Here is a 20,803-nt window from a genome sequence, read left to right on the forward strand (position 1 = left end):
TCTGAAGCGAAACAGGGAGGACGAAATTTTAGACCACACAACTCTCTCAAATAACACACACAACCTAGCATTTGCCCAAACACACAGCACAAATGAGGAAACGGAAGGCTCCTGCAGGAACGAAATGGGGATATTTTAAATTGAGAGCTGAGGCATGATTGGGGGAGACATGATTGCAGGAGGGAGTTGATTGGCGGATGGGGGGGATGAGCGGGAGAACTCTGATGATGGACAGCGGGGATGACCAATGGGAATAACGAAGGGCGGCACACGGACTCCTGCGGAAATGACAGCAACCGAGAGAGAGCAGAACGAAAGAGGGGAGAAAAACGCACGCCCGCATCCCACACGCGAACGTAACACTCCCCCACACAAGAACGAACTAAAGTTTGTTCAATACACGATGACAGGGGAATACAATACAACAGTATACAAATCCCAAATCTAGTATCACGCACCCACTAAACACGAGATAGCGCATCCGCTACCACATTGTCCTTCCCCTTCTTATGTTTAATCACAATGTTGTAATTCTGTACAATCAGAGACCAACGCATGAGGCGCTGGTTCTGGTTGTACATCCTATACAAAAAAACCAATGGGTTGTGATCCGTGTAGACGTCAATGGGCACAGAACTAGAGCCAAGATAGACTTCGAAGAACTGCAATGATAATAGCAGCGCAAGCGCCTCCTTCTCAATGGTGGAATATCGTAACTGGTGCTTATTAAACTTCCGGGAAAAAAAACAGACAGGGTGATCAACTCCTTCCGCATCTTCCTGCAGAAGCACGGCACCAGCTCCCAGGGCACTCGCATCAACCTCTAACTGAAACGGTAGTGCGAAGTCTGGGGCAGCGAGCACAGGGGCACTACATAACAACGCCTTAACACTTTCAAAGGCGTGCTGACAATCTGGGGTCCATTCAAAATGTCTAATCACACTGAGGGCACTAGTCAAAGGGGCGACAACCACAGAGAAGTTTCTACAAAAACTTCTATAATAACCTGCCATTCCGAGAAACCGGCGTAGTTCACGCCTTGTGGTGGGCGCAGGAAACTCAGCGATGGCAGCAACCTTCGCTTCAACTGGACGGACCTGACCTCGACCCACCTGTTTCCCCAGGTAGGTTACGGTCGCTTTACCAAATTCGCACTTGGCCAGGTTCAGAGTGAGCGTTGCTTTGCCCAACCTGTCGAACACTATTCGCAATACTTGAATGTGATCGGACCAACTGTCCGACTTTACAACCAGGAACGAAATGGGGATATTTTAAATTGAGAGCTGAGGCATGATTGGCGGAGACATGATTGCAGGAGGGAGTTGATTGGCGGATGGGGGGGATGAGCGGGAGAACTCTGATGATGGACAGCGGGGATGACCAATGGGAATAACGAAGGGCGGCACACGGACTCCTGCGGAAATGACAGCAACCGAGAGAGAGCAGAACGAAAGAGGGGAGAAAAACGCACGCCCGCATCCCACACGCGAACGTAACAATCAATCTCATAAAAAACATGTTTTCAACGCACAAAAATGCCAAGTTACTCACACATACAATACATACTCTGTCTAAAACTCATTCGATCAAACAGGCAAAATCTAGACCTACCATTAAAATTATTGATATCAAAATGACGCCAAGTTACTGTACTACAAACAATATAGGCTATCTTGCCTCACCAAAATTAAATAAGCTGTATTCCAAAGCAGTGCTACCCAATGTTTCCTCAATTGTTTCAAGTCAGAGTGGCTGTGACAAAGGGTGTGGTGGCGTAAGTATAAATGCATCAGAAACGCAGCTGAAATATAGCCAGTGTATGCGAGATTTTGATTGGGTCGTGTAGGTGAAGGATTGGCTGGTGTCGGTAAAATGTCCAATGGGAAGACATTTTGTTTGTGGGATTGGTGGCAGGAAAAATAAGAATGAGAAGAAGAAGAATAAGGAGAAGAAGCAAAATCCCCTTAGTTTGGGGCTTTATTGTGTGGACAAGTGAAGCTGTGAACCTGAAAAGCTCATCAGCAAACATGCTGATCGATGAGAACAATTAACAATTACTCTGGTATTGTATACTGCAAGAAAAAAATCAATAAAAATTGTTTTCAAAAATATAATATTCCCTTGCAGGCTTATCAAAGTTTAACTTTAAAAGAAATGCTTTAAATATATATTATGTGACTTGTTCATTAGGCATCTAATGCAGTCAAGCTGGATGCATGTGGCCAAAGGGTTAAGCTTCAATGTGTATTTGTAAAATTTAAAATCTTTTTTAGATGTCATTTTGCTTTCCCAGGCAAATGGACAGATCTGTAATTTTATGGGTTTGTTTTATTTGTTGCAAACATCACTGTATGCTTTTTAATTCCCATAAATAATAACGAGCATGTAAATATACCCATTTATTTTCATATTCTACAACTGCATATTTAAATACTATCCAAGAACTATCTCTCAGCTCATGGATGCAGCCCACAGTCTGGAAGGGTTACACGTAACAATCCACAACATCACCCACAGAGGAATGTGGGAGAGTTTCAGCTGTTAGGGTGTTTATTGATTCATTACATTATGGCAGTAAAAATAATTGGCAGCTGGTTGCATGGATTGCGCCAGGATTGTGGATTGTGTCTTCCAAAATTTCACAGATAATTCTACAATTACAGTTGCCCCACCTGGGAATGAAGCCTGTAGCCTTTTTACTTCTCTAACAACAAACCAGAATGCCACCCTGAGATTGTATCTTAGTAACCATAACATAAGAGCATTCTGCCAGTGTTGAAATGGAAACAATGGGGATCAGCCAGCCTTCTCTCCACAGGGGTACTGCTCAAGTGCTCTAACTAGGAAGAGCATCAATCTGAATTGCTACTGCAGAGCAAATTAGAGGAACTCAGCCTTATGATCACCTTGGAAATATAAAGGTTCTTCCCCCCAGATCCCTCCTGACTCCTTGGCTTGTTCTGAAGTGTCATTAGCAATGCATTTGTCCAAATAAAAGCCTCTACCGCCCTCACAAGTGGGCGGTTTCTGTGCAATCAGAGGCAAGTGGGAGGGAAGAAGGGTGAATGTTTCTGCCAGGTTTTCAAGATAATTCAACAAAGCTGGCTTTTAGCTTATCGCATAAGGGTTCTTGGCTTTTTTCACTTCTGGTTTATTTTATAAAGTTTGGTACCTGTCCGAAATTCAGGTCACCCTTGAATATGGGAAAACTGTAACTGTGAAATGGGCAGGATGGGGGCAATATTTATAAGAGAGACATTTTTACGGTGGTAGAAAATGACAGCATCCTGTGAGAAAGTTTTCCTCTTCATGTGTTTTTGTTCCCGTACCCCTGTTCGCTTTGGAGTTGCACACTGAGCAATGTTACTGTTGTTTCTTCATTACTGTGGACTATATGCCTATCGATTGGATGTACATAATTGATAACTGAGATCAGCTTTAATTCTGACAGTCACCGGGGATCTCGGCCAGGGAGACATGTTAATGAAGTCCTCGTCAATAAGACTGATCAGACAGCATTGCATACATTTTCATGCATTTGGTCTGCAAAGACAGCCTGGCTCCCCTTTATAACTGAGTGCATTCAACTGCTGTTCTCGTGGTCTTGATCAAATGAATGAACTTTCTCTGTCTTGTTTTGTGGATTCCTGCACCTGTATTCCTTCTTCTGTCTTTCTTCCTTTCTGTTTTTCCCTTGCTTCTAAAAAAACACAAGTAGGTATTTTGAAGTCCCTGCTTGCTGTGTTCATGAATTCCTTGTGAAGCTTTTTTTCTTCTTTTTTCTCCAGACATCGTCTCCCTATTAAAGACGTGTTTACGACCAGACGATACTTCAAACTGAATTGTTCATTCTCTTGAACTCAAGCCAGAGTTGCTGATAAAATGTTATGAGGCCAGGGGAAGAACATTTGATGGCAGTCATCAAAGGGCTTTATTTTAAAAGCCCTCGTTTAATGTTCACAATTTCTGTGTGTTAAGACAGGGGAGGCAAAATATTAGGTGATGCATACAGCTCATGTAAAAAAAAGGACAGAGAGACAAACGCCACTTTTGTGACCTCACCGAACGTGACAATGCTCAGTTGAGTGTCACATTTGTGTATGTTGTACACATTTTTCGAATTACGCTAACCATGGCAAATTGCTTTTGCTGTGCCTGCTTGCTGTCAGGCACAACAATTACCCCCTTTGAAGCCACGTAGGCGGACTGCTTTGGGCCTTTGTGTTCCACTCCTTCGCTTCGTTCACTTTATGCAAACAAAGCTGTGACATCCCTCTGCATTAGCACCTTTGGTCTGGCCCCACTTCACACACAGAGATTGTGAACCCAGCAGTTCCAGCAACATATCTCACTCCTTTAATCATTTTTTTATAGCCATGTGTCCTACAGCATGTCAGAGGTTTTCAGGGATTTGGTTAAAAGAAGCAGCTTGCTTTCATATTCTAGCAAGAACACTGCCTTTCTCATTTCCCAGAGAGCAGGGCCCAGTTTTCAGTTGTGTTGGAAAGTCCTGGGGCTGCATTTACTCTTTCCACAGTATAAAATGTAACATTGAATGGCCTTCCCTGCTTAGAGTGGAGAAAAACATGATTTTGCCATCTTTGTTTTTGTATTTCTTTGATGTGGGTAGGACATTATCTAGACACCAAATGATTACTTGTTGATCAGCAGCGCTTGCGTGCAAGTGTGTGTGTGACTGTGAACGTCTGTTAGTGCTGATCAGTGGAAGTGAGTCTCTGCTGCTCTGTGTTCTGCTCTTTGATGTGATGTGATAATAGCTGGTCATATTTCCTTTACAGGTTGCCTGAATCTGTCTGCCTGAGTCAACCAAAGCTTATTGCACACAACCGTTTCACCCAGTTATTACTTTGTCCACATATTCCATACAGATGTGTACATCTCCACTGAAATGCTACATAATCATGTATAATGACACTACATGGAGGAAATACAGACTATACCACATACTGTTTCTTCACTGGAAATGGCACTTCAGCAACTGAGTGAAATTACTGAACAGTTATTACATGCAATTCCGTAGGGAGCAAAACTGAACACTACTGGAGCTAATAGCTGCTGTTGCTGTAGTAACCACAGACATTACAGTACTTGGAATACAATTTCCCCCCCTATTCTTATCATTGCTATTAAATGTCACTAATGTTACAGTACGCTTAAAATCTGAGACCTGCAGGGAGGTCCAAAAAGGTCCATGTAAAAATCTTTATTACTTTAAAAAAATTAGTTTTACTTGGCCATGCTTCCATTTAGCCTAATAGAACGGTGATATCTCTCCCAGCGTCCAACTCGGGGGCTCGGTCTTCATCAGTACTGTCGCTTCACTTTGTTTTATGAGTCTGTCTAACATGGCTGTGTGCTCGCCACGGAGCGCCAGGGCGGAACCTCGAAGCGCCGTCACCGTATCGCGCAGCGCCAGGGGAGCAGGATGAAATGTGCACATCCCCATTGGTCCGTGACTGCGGCCACACACCTCCTCTCCAACCCCCGCACAAAACAGTGACCATGGCAAACCTTTCAAACTGCAAGGAGCGCATTATTTTTATTTATTGTTTTTTCTTTTCCCCTCCGTCCTTATACTCATGAAGGTAAGCCATAGCAAGCCAGGCAGGCGATTATATTTGCAATAAAATTTAATGGATGGAATGCGCTGATGGCTCAAGCTCTCTGTCAGTAGCTGTGACAGGAAAGGGTCAGACGACACTGCTCCACCAATTAGCCCTAAAGCCAACCCGTCACCACCATGGCGCACCATCGTTTCAGACTTAATTAATTATCGCCGGATCAACTCCATAAATTATTCTAATGGCTGAGATTGTGTGGAACCACCCTGCAAGTGAACTGTCCCGTGTTAAATTTCATTGCCATTTTGTTTTAACACAGGAAGAAAATTAGGCTTAATGTAATGCGCTTTGAGCAGTCATGACGAAACAATGAACCAAGCATTTTTTTGGGTGACTTCTCCTGCCAGCTAGTGGTAAAATGAGGAAGTGAAATTACTTTCGGGGAGTGTGTGTGAGGGTACAGGAGTGAGTAGATGTTGTATGTAAGAGAGAGTGTGAGTGAATTATCTTACTTATGCAACTGAGAGAGAGTTGGGTGGTGTATGAGTATGTAGATGTCTGCATGATAAGTGTGGGTGGGTGTATGAATGAGTGAGTGAGGGGATGGGGCTACGGTTGAGTGAGTGAGTAACTGACTAACTGGATAGGTGTGTGAGTAAGCACATGAGTGGGTGTATGAGTGCAGGAGGGATTATTCTGATTCAATGGCTGTTTTCTGCTGTCATGTCAATTAACTGAACAGGCACATCTCCCTCCTTGTTGATTACAGTATTTGTGCTTGGCACAGATAGAGCTCTCCATTTTATTCACCATTTACCCAGAGTGAAGTGTGGTTCCTTCTGGAATAACGTATGTGTGTGTGTGCACGCGCGTGCGAGTGAACAATGATAAAAAAATAACTATTGTTCAAACAATACAGTCACGAACATGTATATTGCTATACATCATTTGCAGTTTAGACTAAAACCTACTGCTTATTAACGCTGAAAACAAAGTAGAAGCTGTTTTTTTTTTGTTTTTTTTTAAACAGCACAGAATATACATGAATATATTTGTGTCAGAGAAGAGAGGGTTACACAAATAATGAAAACTGTGGCAGATTCACTTTTTAATCAACTGTAAAAGCCTTTGAACACAATATGAGGCTGAAACAGGTTCAACATGCCATTCTATAGCAAGTGAAATAATCTCCAGTGGCCAATTCCTCAAAACCACAGTCATTAAAGAATTTCATCAGAGGAGTCTGATTCCGCAGTCTGCATAATTACCCTATAGACCACACAGAGCCATAAAACTTGGAACATATTTTTAGAACAATTTAGGACAATCGGTTGATTTATTTTCAGCCAGTGGAGGATTTGAGAGGAAAAGTGATTTCATAAGAGATTCTCAAAAGGGTGTAATCCCCATAGAGTACGTTGCCATTTTGCATCTCATCGGTGTGCCCCACACACTGATATGCCCAGCTCATAGATGGCCATCTTTCTTCCATGGATGCTACACAGTAATTTACCATTCTATTAGTTATTTTGTAAGGGTAATAAGCTTTCGTGATAAGCTTTAAATGACATGTGACACCCTCGAGGGAGTGCCAGTTAAACTTGATTCACACCTACCCCCCCCCCCCCCCCCAAATAAAAATAAAATAAAAACAACCCCTCTGTAGGACAATGTCCAAACTTTAAGCTTTCACCTTGATTTATGTGCATTCAATCAAAAGCATGCAACCTGAAATCAGTTCAGCGTGAAACAAATCAAACAGCAAATCTTCATCTGTCAAAAGAGGTCCAATAAAGTGTGAAGGTGCAATGAATGCAGAAATTGTGATTTTCAGAAACCTGGGCAGATGTGAAATATTGAGCGCACAGTTACTGAAGCTGGGAAGCAGGTGGCTCATTACAGCTCAAATAGAAAATGCATGCAAAATATCCTGTCCTGAGCCACATATTGCAACAGCACTTTGATAAGGGGATTTGAAGGCATGCACTTTTCAGTCCTGCTCATAAAAACAATGGGGGCATTGTCCTGTGGGGGAACCTTGAGGGAACCAACATCTGATGCAACACTTGTGTGGCAAGTGGAGAGTTGATGCATCTGTGTACATTGGATGCATTGTGCTATGGTACCTGTGTTTAGAACATGTGCATGGTAGAGTTTTCAGGCAAACCAATTCAACATTGTCAAATGATCAACAGCAAAGTAGTCATACTCCCTTCACTTGGAGCAGAACACTTGCTCATATCAGTTCTTCTTATTTTTAGCTGATGTAGTGGTGGTACAGGACATTTAGTCCAAACAGATTTGTGCCACTATGTCATATTTTTACAAAATATTATTTGCTGTTTAAACTGGCTATAAGTTTGGTTTGCCCATATCATTGACACGATTAATAATTTATAAGTCCTTGAAAAAATCTGCATCCTGGAAAGTTATAGAAAAGTCATGGTCAGTTGAATTTCACTGTCCTTGAAGTCAGGGAACACTTTTTTAAAGCAAGCATTATGTATTTATCTTTCTTGCTTACTTTGTAGCTTGATGTCGCTTACGGTCAAAGCTTACAATATCAGTGTGAGCTCACTGGTTTGTACATTAATCACATGTGCAAAAGTCATTGGTTATTGCAGACACAAAACAATGATTTACCTCAACACATCAGTCTACCACACAGCAGATACCCTCTAGGTCAAGGTAGTCCTGACTACTGCAACAGTATTGCAACAGAAGATATTTCCTGTTTTTGTAAAGCATCTTTGTGACAGTGTTTATACAAATAAAATAGAACTAAACTGGATACTGAAGCATCTTTGTAAATTTTGTGACTTCAAGGCTAATGTACAAGCTGCAGTTACAATATGAATGCATGTGTGTTCAAATTCAACCCTGCATCACGCCTGAGCGTGACATAAGCTTTCTGGGCCTAATAGAAAAGTGAGTCAGGTTCACAATATGCTTTGCTTTTGTGTGAAATGCACATGCTTAATTGTACTCATTGCACTTGACAAGAAAATGTCTGGTTGTCTCATGCAATATCTAGTTTGCAGGATAAATGAGCATTGAAAAACAGCATAGATTTGCTTCTAACTACTAGCATCAACATGCCCTAATATTACCCCATATCATTATTTTGTGGTAAATTGCAGCAAAGTGCAAATTGAATGCTCATCACTGAGTTGAGGCTGGATTCTCCAGGTGTTTCTATGTAGCATTTAACATGTTAAAAAGTGTGTACATTTTACAATAAACAAGCACATTGGTCCAAGTGTATGTTTGGCGAAAATGGGGCTGTGCCACACTACTTGGTGGTAGAATTTGTTTTAACAGACAGGAGCTCAGTCATTCTTGTTCTTTGCAGACACATTAGCCATCTTGTGTCCACATGCATTTGTGAACCCGTTGAGCTAAATCAGCATGTGCAGACACTGGAATCATGTGCATGGAATCTGCACATGATAATATTTCATCCTTAGATCCTTAAGTCTTTTTTATAACAGCAATATTCATTTCCTTATCCAATGGCACTAATCAATGGGACTTGATTTATATATATGCCCATACATATTTCATTAATATGTTAGCCACATTTGCTGAGCTTGGTTAAATAACTGTCCAGATATAGAGGTAGAAGTTTAAACTCAATGGTCTCCACCCTCTTGCCTCTGCCCCTCTGGGGAGGGGCAGATGTAGAGATGCAAGTTCAGCCAGATGGGGGCCTGGGCGGAGCAGTGTTTGTGACAGGTTTGGCACGCACCGCTGTAAGGCTTAATTCAGTCCATTATGATAATAAGGGATTGATGATTCCCTGCGACCAGCTGCAGTCACCTGTACAGAGACGCCAGACAGACAGGCCGATAACGCGAGCCGACAGCCCGTCGGCTCCCTTCCCGGCCCAGGCAGAAGCTGCTCCATCCTGCTGGGAGGTCTTTGATGGCGGGACCGAATGGCGGCTCGGTAATCCTCCCACCCTCCCAGCCCTGCGCGGCTGCCACCTGCTCCTCTCCGCGGGCTGAGGCTAAGATAGACCTGCTCTGTGGACACGAGAAACACGTCTCCCCCAGGAGAAGGGTGTGTGTGTGTGTCTGTGTGTGTGGGCGTGGGTGAAAGATAAAGAATGTGTTTATATGTAAATATGCATATGTACGTGGGTGCGTTCCGTATCGGATATGTAATATGTTTTTGTTTGTGTGTGTGTGCGCACACATGCGTTTCTGTGTTTGTGTAAATGCTGTGTTCACTCTTTATCTCTTCCCCACTGTAATTCTCTCTCTAACTTGTTTGCCTTGGCTATCAGGCAATCACTGCAGTCCGATATTATCAGTCAACAGTGCAGCGGGTGTCTAACCCAAGTCTCATTGGTAGTGTTATTACTCAGAGAGAAAAGAAACATTTCCCTGCTCCCAGCTGAGTGTAGGAAATGCTTTCCTCACATGCACCGATAACGGGCCTTTCTCTGATCCCCCCCCCCCCCCATTTGCATCACTCATCTGTGTCTCTCTCTGTTTTTGCCTACAGAAGCACTTATGAAAATTCAATGTTCCGAAAGAGATGCTACTCATCGTAGAGGCTTGTTATATATATGCCTGTCTACTACCTCTGAATTACATGGCCCTGTGCCTTTATTGTTTCACTTCATTTATTTGGGTGCTTTTGGTGGTCGAAGCTGAAATTATTATGCTACAAAACCAATTTACATTCAGCCTTTGAGGAGAGAGGTTTTGCTCCCATTTAACATAGTAAATGTTTTCTTTTTCTTAATACATGTTGCATGAATTGAAGAAAGAAAAACAAACAATACAAAGGAATACTTTTTGTGATGAAAAGCTTTTTTTGCTATGAAAAGAATTCAGATAAATCAAATATTGTTATTTATAAGGAAGACTACCAATAGCTCTCAATATCAGCATCCGTCTCTTTACGAAGAGTCGTGTCGTGGTCCTTCTCCCGCCTTGGTTCTGTGTCCACACTGAGTTCCATTTTGTCCACAGGGAGGAGTCCATCATGTCCACGTACTTTGAGACGGTGGACGACCTGCTGTCCTCCTTTGGTCCCGTGCGGGACTGCTCCAAAGACAACGGCGGCTGCAAGAAGAACTTCAAGTGTGTGTCGGACCGGCGGGTGGACTCCTCGGGCTGCATGGTATGGAGGGTCTGAACTTCTTTTCTGGATCTCAAGCTGGTGCTGTCAGGACTGCGCAGTAAAATGTTCAGTGTTAAATCAACTCTTACAGAGAGCATATGGTCCCAGTTGGACTCTTGCGTATGTACACTGTTAGAGTTGAATTAACACTGGAAAATTACTGTGTAAGGACTTGTGATCTTACGAGGGGCCTATCTGAGTGCAGTGGGTAGATAATGCTGTGGGCTAGGTTGCAATTCTGAGGGTTGTGAGTGCTTCAATTTCTACTTGTTTTATTGCTGTTTTTTATGTCTCTTTTTTATGTCTTTAATGCTTGCTTTGCTTCTGGTGCTCCTTGCAAAATGCTTTGAGCATGTTTCACAGGCATTCAAGAAATAAAGTTCATTATTAAGTAGTTATGGGAGAGGCTTTCATTAGCCAATGGCATGGGTGGAGCCATTGTAGATCACAGTTTTGTTTCATTTGCAAAGGCTTTTGATTGGTTATAGGACAGGGCAGATCTACCCATTCATCTGTCACTCTCCTGCCTGGTGCCAGAGGTTTCAGGAGCACATAGCCTATTAGTCATCAGAGTGGAACTGACATTCTTCAATAAACACGGACCTAATTATGTCTGACCTCTGGTGTAGGTATCATGAAATCAAGTCTTCTGTACAAGGATTTACAGTCCTGGAAACTGCTGGGGGCATATGGGTGGGGTCCAATCATAAAGTAATTAAGCTGATAGGGCTGAAATCTGACTGTGATGGACAGCTAATTCATTACAAGGGGCAGGGCCTTGCTGTAGTGAGGCTATGACCATTGTGTTTGGCAGACAGAGTGATGGTTATTGGCAAGTTTACACTTACAGGAAGTTTAGTTCCAGCAGGAAATCGACAAAGATTTAGTTATTACTATCATCCCTCTAACTCCTCCCACCTTCCCAGCTTCCCTTTCTCTCTTTGTCTTTTGTCCATTAGCCCCATGTCTTGCTAACACAGCTACTCAGTGAAAGGTTGTCTGTGAGAATTAATCATTTCTGTTGTTCAATCCTTAAACTGTCTTTGTCGGGCAACTTCGGGCCAGGTAAGCCATAGTCTCCTGAGACTTAGCAATTCATTTTTCTCCCCTGTAGGAGAAATTAGTATCTGATCTTAATCCTAAGAACCATGTCTTCCGCTATGCTGAAACCTTTATTACAAGGGGCATTCAATAAAAATAAAATAGATAATATTTTGGAAAATGTTTTTGCTGAATTATGTTTTTCATCCGAGACACTTGAATTATGTAAATAAATAAATAAATAAATAAATAAATAAATAAATAAATAAAATACTTTTCTGCCATGTTTCAAGAGGATACGGTACAGATAGATTTTCTAAATCAGCAGGCACACAGAGGTCCAGTCGACATTAAAGATCTCAAAATGATCTGAGAGACCAAGCCACAAATGGGTTTACAGTAGCATAATAGCAGGCCTTTGTGTTTTGAGCTAGTGGGTTCTGGAACCTGAAGGAAGCAGTTACTTCTGTTTGAGTGAAAAATAAAAGGGCACACATCTGTATGAGTGTTACCACCAATGGGCAGGGGAACGTGTTTGTGTTCAGACCTAACCACTGTACTCACTGTTGCTATGACAAGAGAAGTAAGCCACATTTATAATTTATAATATATATAATAACTTATTATTGCATATTATTTCTGTTATAATAATAATAAAATTATTATTGTTATTATTATTATTATTATTATTATTATTATTATTATTATTATTATTAATAATAGCATGGATTATTTTACCTACAGTAATGGACCAAATTCCATTGGATTTTCTTTTCCCGGCTCATTCCATCAAACTGGGTTTTTTTCGCTTAAAATGTTTCCCAGATTGCTTGTTTATCCCCCTAAGCTAGTCACAAAATGTCAACATTTAGAAAAAAGATTGACAAAATTTTGAGAAAAGAATTCAAAACCTTCAGCCATCACGAGGAAAGAAATGCCAAGTCTGCCTTTGGTGCAATTCTGTAGCTAAAAGTCACTCCAAACCAGAAGGTTGCAGGATCAAAACCCCTTGAAATGCGGCGCTCGAGCAGCACGGCTTTGGTAAACATCCATGTGGTTAAATGAATAGAAGGCAGTGTGCAAACTGAAAAGTCACCTTATAAAAGATAAGGACAACAGCCAAGAAAATAAATTGGAAAAAGAAAGTAAGTAGAAGTCACATCTTACGGGTGATTCAGAGATTAGGTTTTTGTCACTATTTCTTCCTAGTCTGCTTCCCAGAGGAATATCTCTGGCATTTCATTCCACTGGAAGGGCATTTGTTGTTATGTATGTCTGATCCAGTCCAGTTAATGACCCACTGCATGTCAATATCCATTTGTCCTGCTCTGACTTCTGGCCACTGATGGAAACCTATGTAGTGTGCGGACTCTCAGAGTTATTTGTAGGATCTTTGTACTCTGAATAAGGTTCTATCAGGCAAATCCCATCACATAAAAGAGAATTACTTCTAACCACTCCAACCAGCCTGATTCACCGAAAGGCTGTTTGGTAATGTAAGAATACCTTCTGCCATGATTGAAGTTCTTTTAAACAGTCTGTTTGTTTGTAACTTTTAGAAGGTTATTATTAATGGCTACAACACAGCACAACAACATTATGGAATACAGAATAGATAGGACATAAGTAACTCCTGTGGCATTTTTTTCTTTTTTAATTGTGTGAAACTTTCTGATGTATTTTAATTCAGATTCCATGGAGATATATCTGAATAGATTGTGCAAAAATGTTACATCAGAACAGAAAACTAAATGCTTATTCAAAATCACTGTTCAGCTGTGCTCAACAAACATGCATTGTCACTAGATTAAATCTTGAATCACGACAAAAGCCTTTATTTCGGTGCTTTAAAACGGTGATGATAGCCCATTATCTGCTGACATGAATTAAGTGCCTCACTTGGATTACTTTTATTTTGAAAAAAGTTATTCCCATTGTTGACTCACCTATCTCAAGTCATTTGGGCATCTGTACCCCTAGGCTCAGACAGCTTTTATGAGGCTTCTTCTCTGATATAAGCTGTGGAGGAAACCCATAACAGTGATTCTGTGGCTGATGCCATTGTGTTCCTTCCTGCAAAGCTTTTGTTTAGTTGCAGGCTTATCTTCTTGGATGAAATGTGGCCAATGAGAAATACTTCTCTTGGAAGTTTAAAAAAATGAAAAGCTAATCTATAATCTAGCTCTAAAATGTAGAATCTAGCTAATAGTAGCTAAATTCATAAGAGGCCATGGTTTCAGATACTCAGACAAAATGTAATATTAGATGAAGGGAAACAGTAAATACAAAACACGTTTAAAATTTGTATTGAAAGTTTGCTATACATATGCTGCACTGTGTTGTTTAGGACTGTGTTCTTTAGTACTTGTGTAATCGCCATCAGTTCACTGGTACTGTGTAAACACCAAACATAGCCACCTGAGCCACACACACACTGTCGAGTAGACACTGCACTGCAGCTGCGTTAACACTAGTGCTGAAGATGAGCTTAATGGGAAAGAAAGTTATTAAAAAGAGCCAAAGACATCCAGTGAAGACACTTTTTTCGAGTGTGATCTGTACCCACAAAGCCACTACCATCTCCCCTCCTCCATACCTCCCTTCCAGCCGGTAGGGTGGCCAGATTGGCAGCTGGATAAGGACCTGGCAGAATGGCACTGGCATTCAAAAGCTGTCCCCCAAACCGGGACACATCTGCCAGAGCCTGCTCTGTGTTGGCTGGGCAGACCAGAGCCAGCGGGTGTGTCCTTCACCAGTCGGAGAGCTAGAACTGATTGGGACTTAACGCACCAAGCAGAAGAACGGAAGCAGAGTAGCGTAGGAATGCACAGTTAGCTTCCATGGACCCCATAATGGATGGACCTACCATGAGGTGTCAATGACCTCTCTGACTTTTCTGAACAAAGTTAAAAGGTTTGCTTTCTACACTAAAACATGACTGGTATACTGTACGATGGCTCCACTCATTAAATTAGTGTAGAGGTGTTCATTTTTAAAATTCTAATTTCATTTTTATTATATTTTATTTTATGTACTTATTTTATATTTATTAACGAAATATATTATTATAAAATTATTATTTCATTTATTTTATTTAAAAAAGTTATCAAACACCCATATCACCCATGTGAAAAAGTAAAAGCCCCCATAAACTTAGTAACTGGTAGCGCTGCTTGTTGCAATAATAAATGCAACCAAACGGTTCCTATACATTGATATCAGTATTTCACATTGCTGTGGGGGAATTTTAGCCTACTCTTTTTGCAGAACTGCTTTACATGACATCATCCAGGTGCTTTTTTGTATGAGAAGAACATTGATATTTCTCTTGGCTAGCAGTGGTTTCCACCTTGCTTCTCTCCCATGAATCACATTTTTGCCCAGTCTTTTTCTTTTGTCATGACCACCAGCTGAGGAAAGAGAGGCCTATAGTTTTTCTGGGATCTCTTGTGACTTCCTAGATGAGTTTTCACTGCGCACTTTGAGAAATTTTTGCAGGTCAGTCACTCCTGGGAAGATTCACCACTCTTCCAACTGTTTTCCATTTCAAGAAAATGACTCATTGTGGTTTGGTGGAGTCACAGTGCCTTAGAAATGGCTTTGTATATTTCAACAACTTTTTTTCTCATCTCGTCTGGAATTTCCATTGATTGTGGTATAGTGTGCTTGTAGAAAATTCTTGTTAAGGTTCAGTATGAGTGAGATTAAGATTCAACAGGGCTGGCTGCAATCAAGCCTGAATCTATTTATGGGTCATTGTCTTGTTGCATGATGAAGTACCATCCAATGAGTTTGGAGGCATTTGGTTTTATCTGAGCAGATGAAATATTTCTGTAGACTTCAGAATTCATTGTTCTACTTCTGTCTGCAGTCACATCATCGATGAAGACAAGTGAGTCCGTTCCACTGGCAGCCATACAGGCCCAAGCCATAACACCCCCTCCACCATGTTTCACGGATGAGGTGGTATGCTTTGGATCATGGGCATTTCCTTCTTTTCTCCACACATTCCTCTTTCCATCACTCTGGTACATGTTCATCTTTGTCTCATCTGTCCACAAGACTTTGTTCCAGAACTCTTGGGGCTCTTTTCGGTGCCCCAATCTCGCCTTTATGTTCTTCAGGCTCATCAGTGGTTTGCATCTTGTAGTGTACCCTCTGTAGTCCTGCTGGTGTAGTCTTCTACGTATGGTAGACTTTGACACATCTACACCTGCATCCAGGAGAGTGTTTTTGATCTGTTGGGTTGTCAGGGGGGTTTTCGTCATCATAGAGAGTATTCTCCGGTCATCCACTACAGTGGTCTTCCTCGGTCTACCGGGTATTTTGACATAATTGTGTTCACTAGTTGTTTTTTTTCTTGTTAATGATGAACCAAACTGTTGACTTGGGCATGCCCAGGGTTTTTGTAATGTTCCTGATTGATTGATTTTCATTTCTGAGCCTTATGACGGCCAGCTTAATTTGCATCGACATTGCTGTCTTCCTCATGTTGTCACACCCCAACAACAATCTCCAAAAGCAATTGCAAAGTCTAGAATCAAGACTAGACATCAACAGCTCTCTTCTGCATTCACTAACGACACAAATGAATACACCTGCCTAACGAAACACATCTGTGAAGCCAATTCATTAAATACTTGTAGTACCTTAAAATGGGGGGACCATGTACAAAAGGTGCTGTCATTTCTAAACGGTTCATCCGATATGGATGAAAATACCCTCAAATTAAAGCTGACAGTCTGCACTTCAACTTCAATAACAAAAAATGTGTCACCGTCCAATGAATTATGGCGCTCACTGTATGTGTGTGGATTTATTTACTGTCTGTATGTATGTGTGTGTGTGTGAGACTGTATGTCTTTCTGGTCTTACCCAGTGTATGAGTGATTGACAGCACATCTGAGCATTCAACTAAACCGGTTACACGAGTCATGCAGGTTATATTGTAATCTTATGTCTTCTTAGCTTAATCATCTTGAGAAAATCTTTCCTTCATAATCTCCTTCCATTGAAGTTTTGCAGAGGCAGATTAGTCTGTCTGTATGTGGGGTGTACAATATGTGGGAGTCAGGTTGAGACATAATCTTGCAAAACAAATGATTAAATAATCATCCAGTCTGCCACAGCCCAGTTTTTTAACTTTACATAAAGCGGCTATGTAGTAAACTTTGGAAAGATTAAATCATCTCATTTTTTTCTTCATAAGTCTAATAAGAAGTTAATTCCCATAGAACAAAACAGCAAATCCATTTGTGCTGATGCAAGGTCAGTGATTTCTGTGAGGCTTAATTTTAATAACTTATTTCCCTCAAGCCATATTAAGAAAGTCCCTTTCTCTGACTTCCTCCACACAAGAGTCAGTTGCAAAATGAAGATTTAACTTTCACATGAGTAGAGACTAAGCAAATAATAAACAGTTATCAATGCTCTGGAAACAAAAGAAGAATAACAGATCTATACAATGCCTCCTAATTGTTCCTACACACTGTTATTCAAGGTGTAGTTCAGCTATAGCACATTTGTCTTTTGATCATGTAACTATTTTAGAATTCTTCTGTAAAATGACTCAAGTAAAACTAATCACGGATAATATAATCTGCAGTGCCTGCACATCTCTCAGTGGTTGATACATACTCCTCAAAAAAAGTTTGGAAATTTGTGTTTGGTCGATCATATCTCTGTTGTTACTGTATTATTAGCATTGTATGGTATATCATTGGAAGGCCTGTTAATTTCCCTTTACAATGATGTCCAATTGGATCATGCATTTGTGGGATGAGCAGCACAGCTGATTATGTGGGTGGGGTCCCAAGTGAAATGTGGCAAATTTCCCTGGCAATGTCAAACAGTGTATTCTCATGTTGGTATTGTGTGACGGGTGCTGGAGAAAAGGTCCGCAGGTCGCAAATCTTGAAATCGCGCTAGGAGGCAAAAAAATTAAAAATTTTTTTTACTGTTTTCCTTTTTTTCATATTACGAAAGTTAAAGTGTTGAAGTCACTCAATAGAATAAACAACATTTTTAGGGTCACTAAATACTTATAATTTGTCAGCAAAGTCGGCTTGTTTTAGTGATTCTTACAGCCGGGTTTTGGAGGCGTGATGGGGGTGCAGTTTAATTAGCATGTTTGATTTCGTTGGCTATTTTCACTTTGTTTCAGTCAAGCCACCGCCCATAAATAAAGCCGTGTGGTAGTAGCCTATGTTTGTTTACTCTGTGAGGTTGCTACAATGGCGGATGCTCAATCAGTAGGTGAGAGTATAAGCTTTCTAACGATGTATAACATGTCTAATTTTGCTTTTGGAATAGCGTTTTATAGGTTAGCGTAACCGAACATTTTCTTACCATGGCATTCGCTCTGTATATGGTAGCATTAAAAGACGTTGCACCTAACGAAACATTGTCAACTATTTTTCGTAATTCCTTGGAAAATGCCATTATTATTGAGGACTTCTGGGCATAGCTAAGCCATATGTTTGCTGATAGACCTATCTGACATCGTTTTCTGGAGCAAAACAGAAGCGGGTAGAACTGTCATTGATTTACTGTCTGTGTCTCCATCTACTGAACATAGATAAGACTTCATCATTGCTATGTAAGTATTACTGCTCAAAATATTTTGGTTATATACGTTATTTTAGAAGGTGAGTGTCTTTAAATAGGTTAGTGGTATTATGTAATGTTTAAATTATATCTATGTTTCATCTTAAACCTTCATAAGGGGCTCATATGCTTTACAATGGACAAAAAGCATTATATTCCTTTTTGGAGAGATTTTGGATTTGTTTCTGGACCCTTAGCTATTTTAGACCAGTGTTAATAATTTAGACATTTTGGGTAGATTTGGAGATGCTGGGTACACTGCTTAGTTTTTGCTTCATAGATCTTTAGTAGTTCTACATATCCACCCTTAGATTTTATGAACTTGTGGTCAAGAAGTTTTTGATCCAGGACATGTATACTTTAACCCGCAATCTCACAGTATTTCATTGCGAACTAAAAAAGGAGCAAATTCATTTTAGATTTTTTGCCTTGACCATTGCATTTGTGGCACTTTATTTCTTACAAAATTATGAATATAAAGTAATCTAAGCTAGTATTATAAATGGTACAAATGTATTGCTTCATTTAAGACATTTGTCTAGTCTCTGTGGTGTTCACATCTGGAGTTATAAAGCTTTAAATAGGGTAATCCCTAAATGGACAAGGATTTACAGGTACTCTAGCGGGGGAGTGGTTGGGGTGGAGTTAACTAGCTATTGTTCCCACCCATTATCTCCCTGTGAGAAGTGTGAAAAGTTCAAGATCTTTCAAGGGGATTTTCTCTGCTACTTGATTTTAGGAGTACCAACATTCAAATAAGCATATCTTCTTCAACTATTTTCAGATTTCAATGTATGACACATCATTTGAAAGTTTATAATCTGCACTTTCATAATCTGTAAAAAACTGAAAAATGACCTTGCCCTACTTGAGGACCAAAACACCAGCACCTGTCACCTATTGTTTTGAGGTGTTTGGGGGATTGGATAATTGAACTCTCTATCAGCAACAAGGAACAAACAAGACATATTGGTAATTTTACGCTTTATTCATTGAACAAACAGTCAGGAGCCTCAGTAGTGGGTGGAAGAACCATATGCAGCCACAACAGCCTGGCACCTCCTCCTCATGCTGGTCACCAGCCTGGTCATGCGTTGCTGTGGGATGGCATTCCATTCCTCAACCAGGATTCGTCGCAGGTCAGCCAACGTGGTTGAATGGAATAGCCTGCCAACAGCCAAGACCTCAACCCAATTGAACACTTGTGGGATCAGCTTGGGTGTGCTGTACGTGCTAGAGTGACCAACGCAACCAGGCTGTTGTGGCTGCGTATGGTTCTTCTGCGCGCTACTGAGGCTCCTGACTGTTTGTTCAATGAATAAAGCATAAAATTACCAATGTGTCTTATTTGTTCCTTGTTACTGATAAAGAGTTCAATCATCCGTCAATACCAACAGGAGAATACACTGTTTGACATTGGCAGGGAAATTTGCCACATTTCACTTGGGTCCCCACCCACATAATCAGCTGTGCTGCTCATCCCACAAATACATGGTCCTTACAAATGGGACATCATTGTAAATGGAAATGAACAGGCTTTCCAATGATATAACATACAATGCTAATAATACAGTGACAACAGCGATATGATCAAACCAAACACAAATTACCAAACTTTTTTTGAGGAGTTTAGTTATGCTCACTGTAAGATTGTGTTTCTGTTTATGTCTGAGTGTGTGTGTGCACACGTGCATGTGTGAGTTAGCAAATGTGTGCACATTGCATGTGTGTGTGTAAGCATGAGAGAGGTGAGTTAACAAATGTGTGCATGAATGTCTGTGTGTGTCTGTAATCTCCACCAGCCCCCCCCCCCCCCCTCCTCCCCCCCCACCCCCCCACCCACACACACGCACAGCTACACGGCACACACGCACAACTTTGTTGAGTGTTTGGCATTTCTTAAGCAGTGTATACCCCAGCGTATGTCGCACAGTGTTTCAGGGAACACCGCTGTATGCAAGAGAATCGAGTGTGCACAGCTTTCTGAATGAGATGTTTGTTTTCAAGGGCTCATTAGGTGTAGCGGAATGTGTATGCAATACCAATGAGTCCAAGCTTATGAGCTCGTCTGCCAAGGAATCCCTGCCCACCACACATTGGGAGGAACTGCTTGGCCCACAGCATGTGCTCAGTTAACACAGGGAAGTGCAAAATGTATATGAACCTGACAAGTCTTTGGAAGTAGTTTGTCGCAACGCATCTGGAGTGGTGTTGTCGGTCAAGCTGGAGCCTCTTGGCCAGTTCTGCAGCTCCAGAGGGCCTGACAGAGATACTAACGAATGGCAGGGCAATGCGTTCTTCAGCCTTGATGAAGGGTTGAGAGTTCGTCCTTAGCTGGTGCGTAATCATGTATCGATTGGCTCTCCAGGGTTGGCCCATTGAAATGAGTCACAGCTTTAGGCCTGGGAAGAACACTGTTTTTGCTGCTGTACAAACCTTGA

The 20,803-nt window shown here is 41.2% G+C and overlaps 1 protein-coding gene across 6 annotated transcripts in view; it reads left to right on the forward strand.

The window, feature by feature from the left end:
• LOC118206226 (astrotactin-2-like) overlaps positions 1-20,803 on the forward strand; it is a 466,985-nt gene that overhangs the window by 256,673 nt on the left and 189,509 nt on the right. For all 6 annotated transcript variants that reach the window (XM_035378599.1, XM_035378597.1, XM_035378598.1 and 3 more), the window contains one exon: positions 10,565-10,715. In XM_035378599.1, the coding sequence (XP_035234490.1) occupies positions 10,565-10,715 (151 nt within the window). The remainder of the gene's footprint in view (positions 1-10,564; positions 10,716-20,803) is intronic.

The sequence above is a fragment of the Anguilla anguilla genome, chromosome 10 (genome assembly GCF_013347855.1).
Source record: "Anguilla anguilla isolate fAngAng1 chromosome 10, fAngAng1.pri, whole genome shotgun sequence".
NCBI classification, from domain to species: Eukaryota; Metazoa; Chordata; class Actinopteri; order Anguilliformes; family Anguillidae; genus Anguilla; species Anguilla anguilla.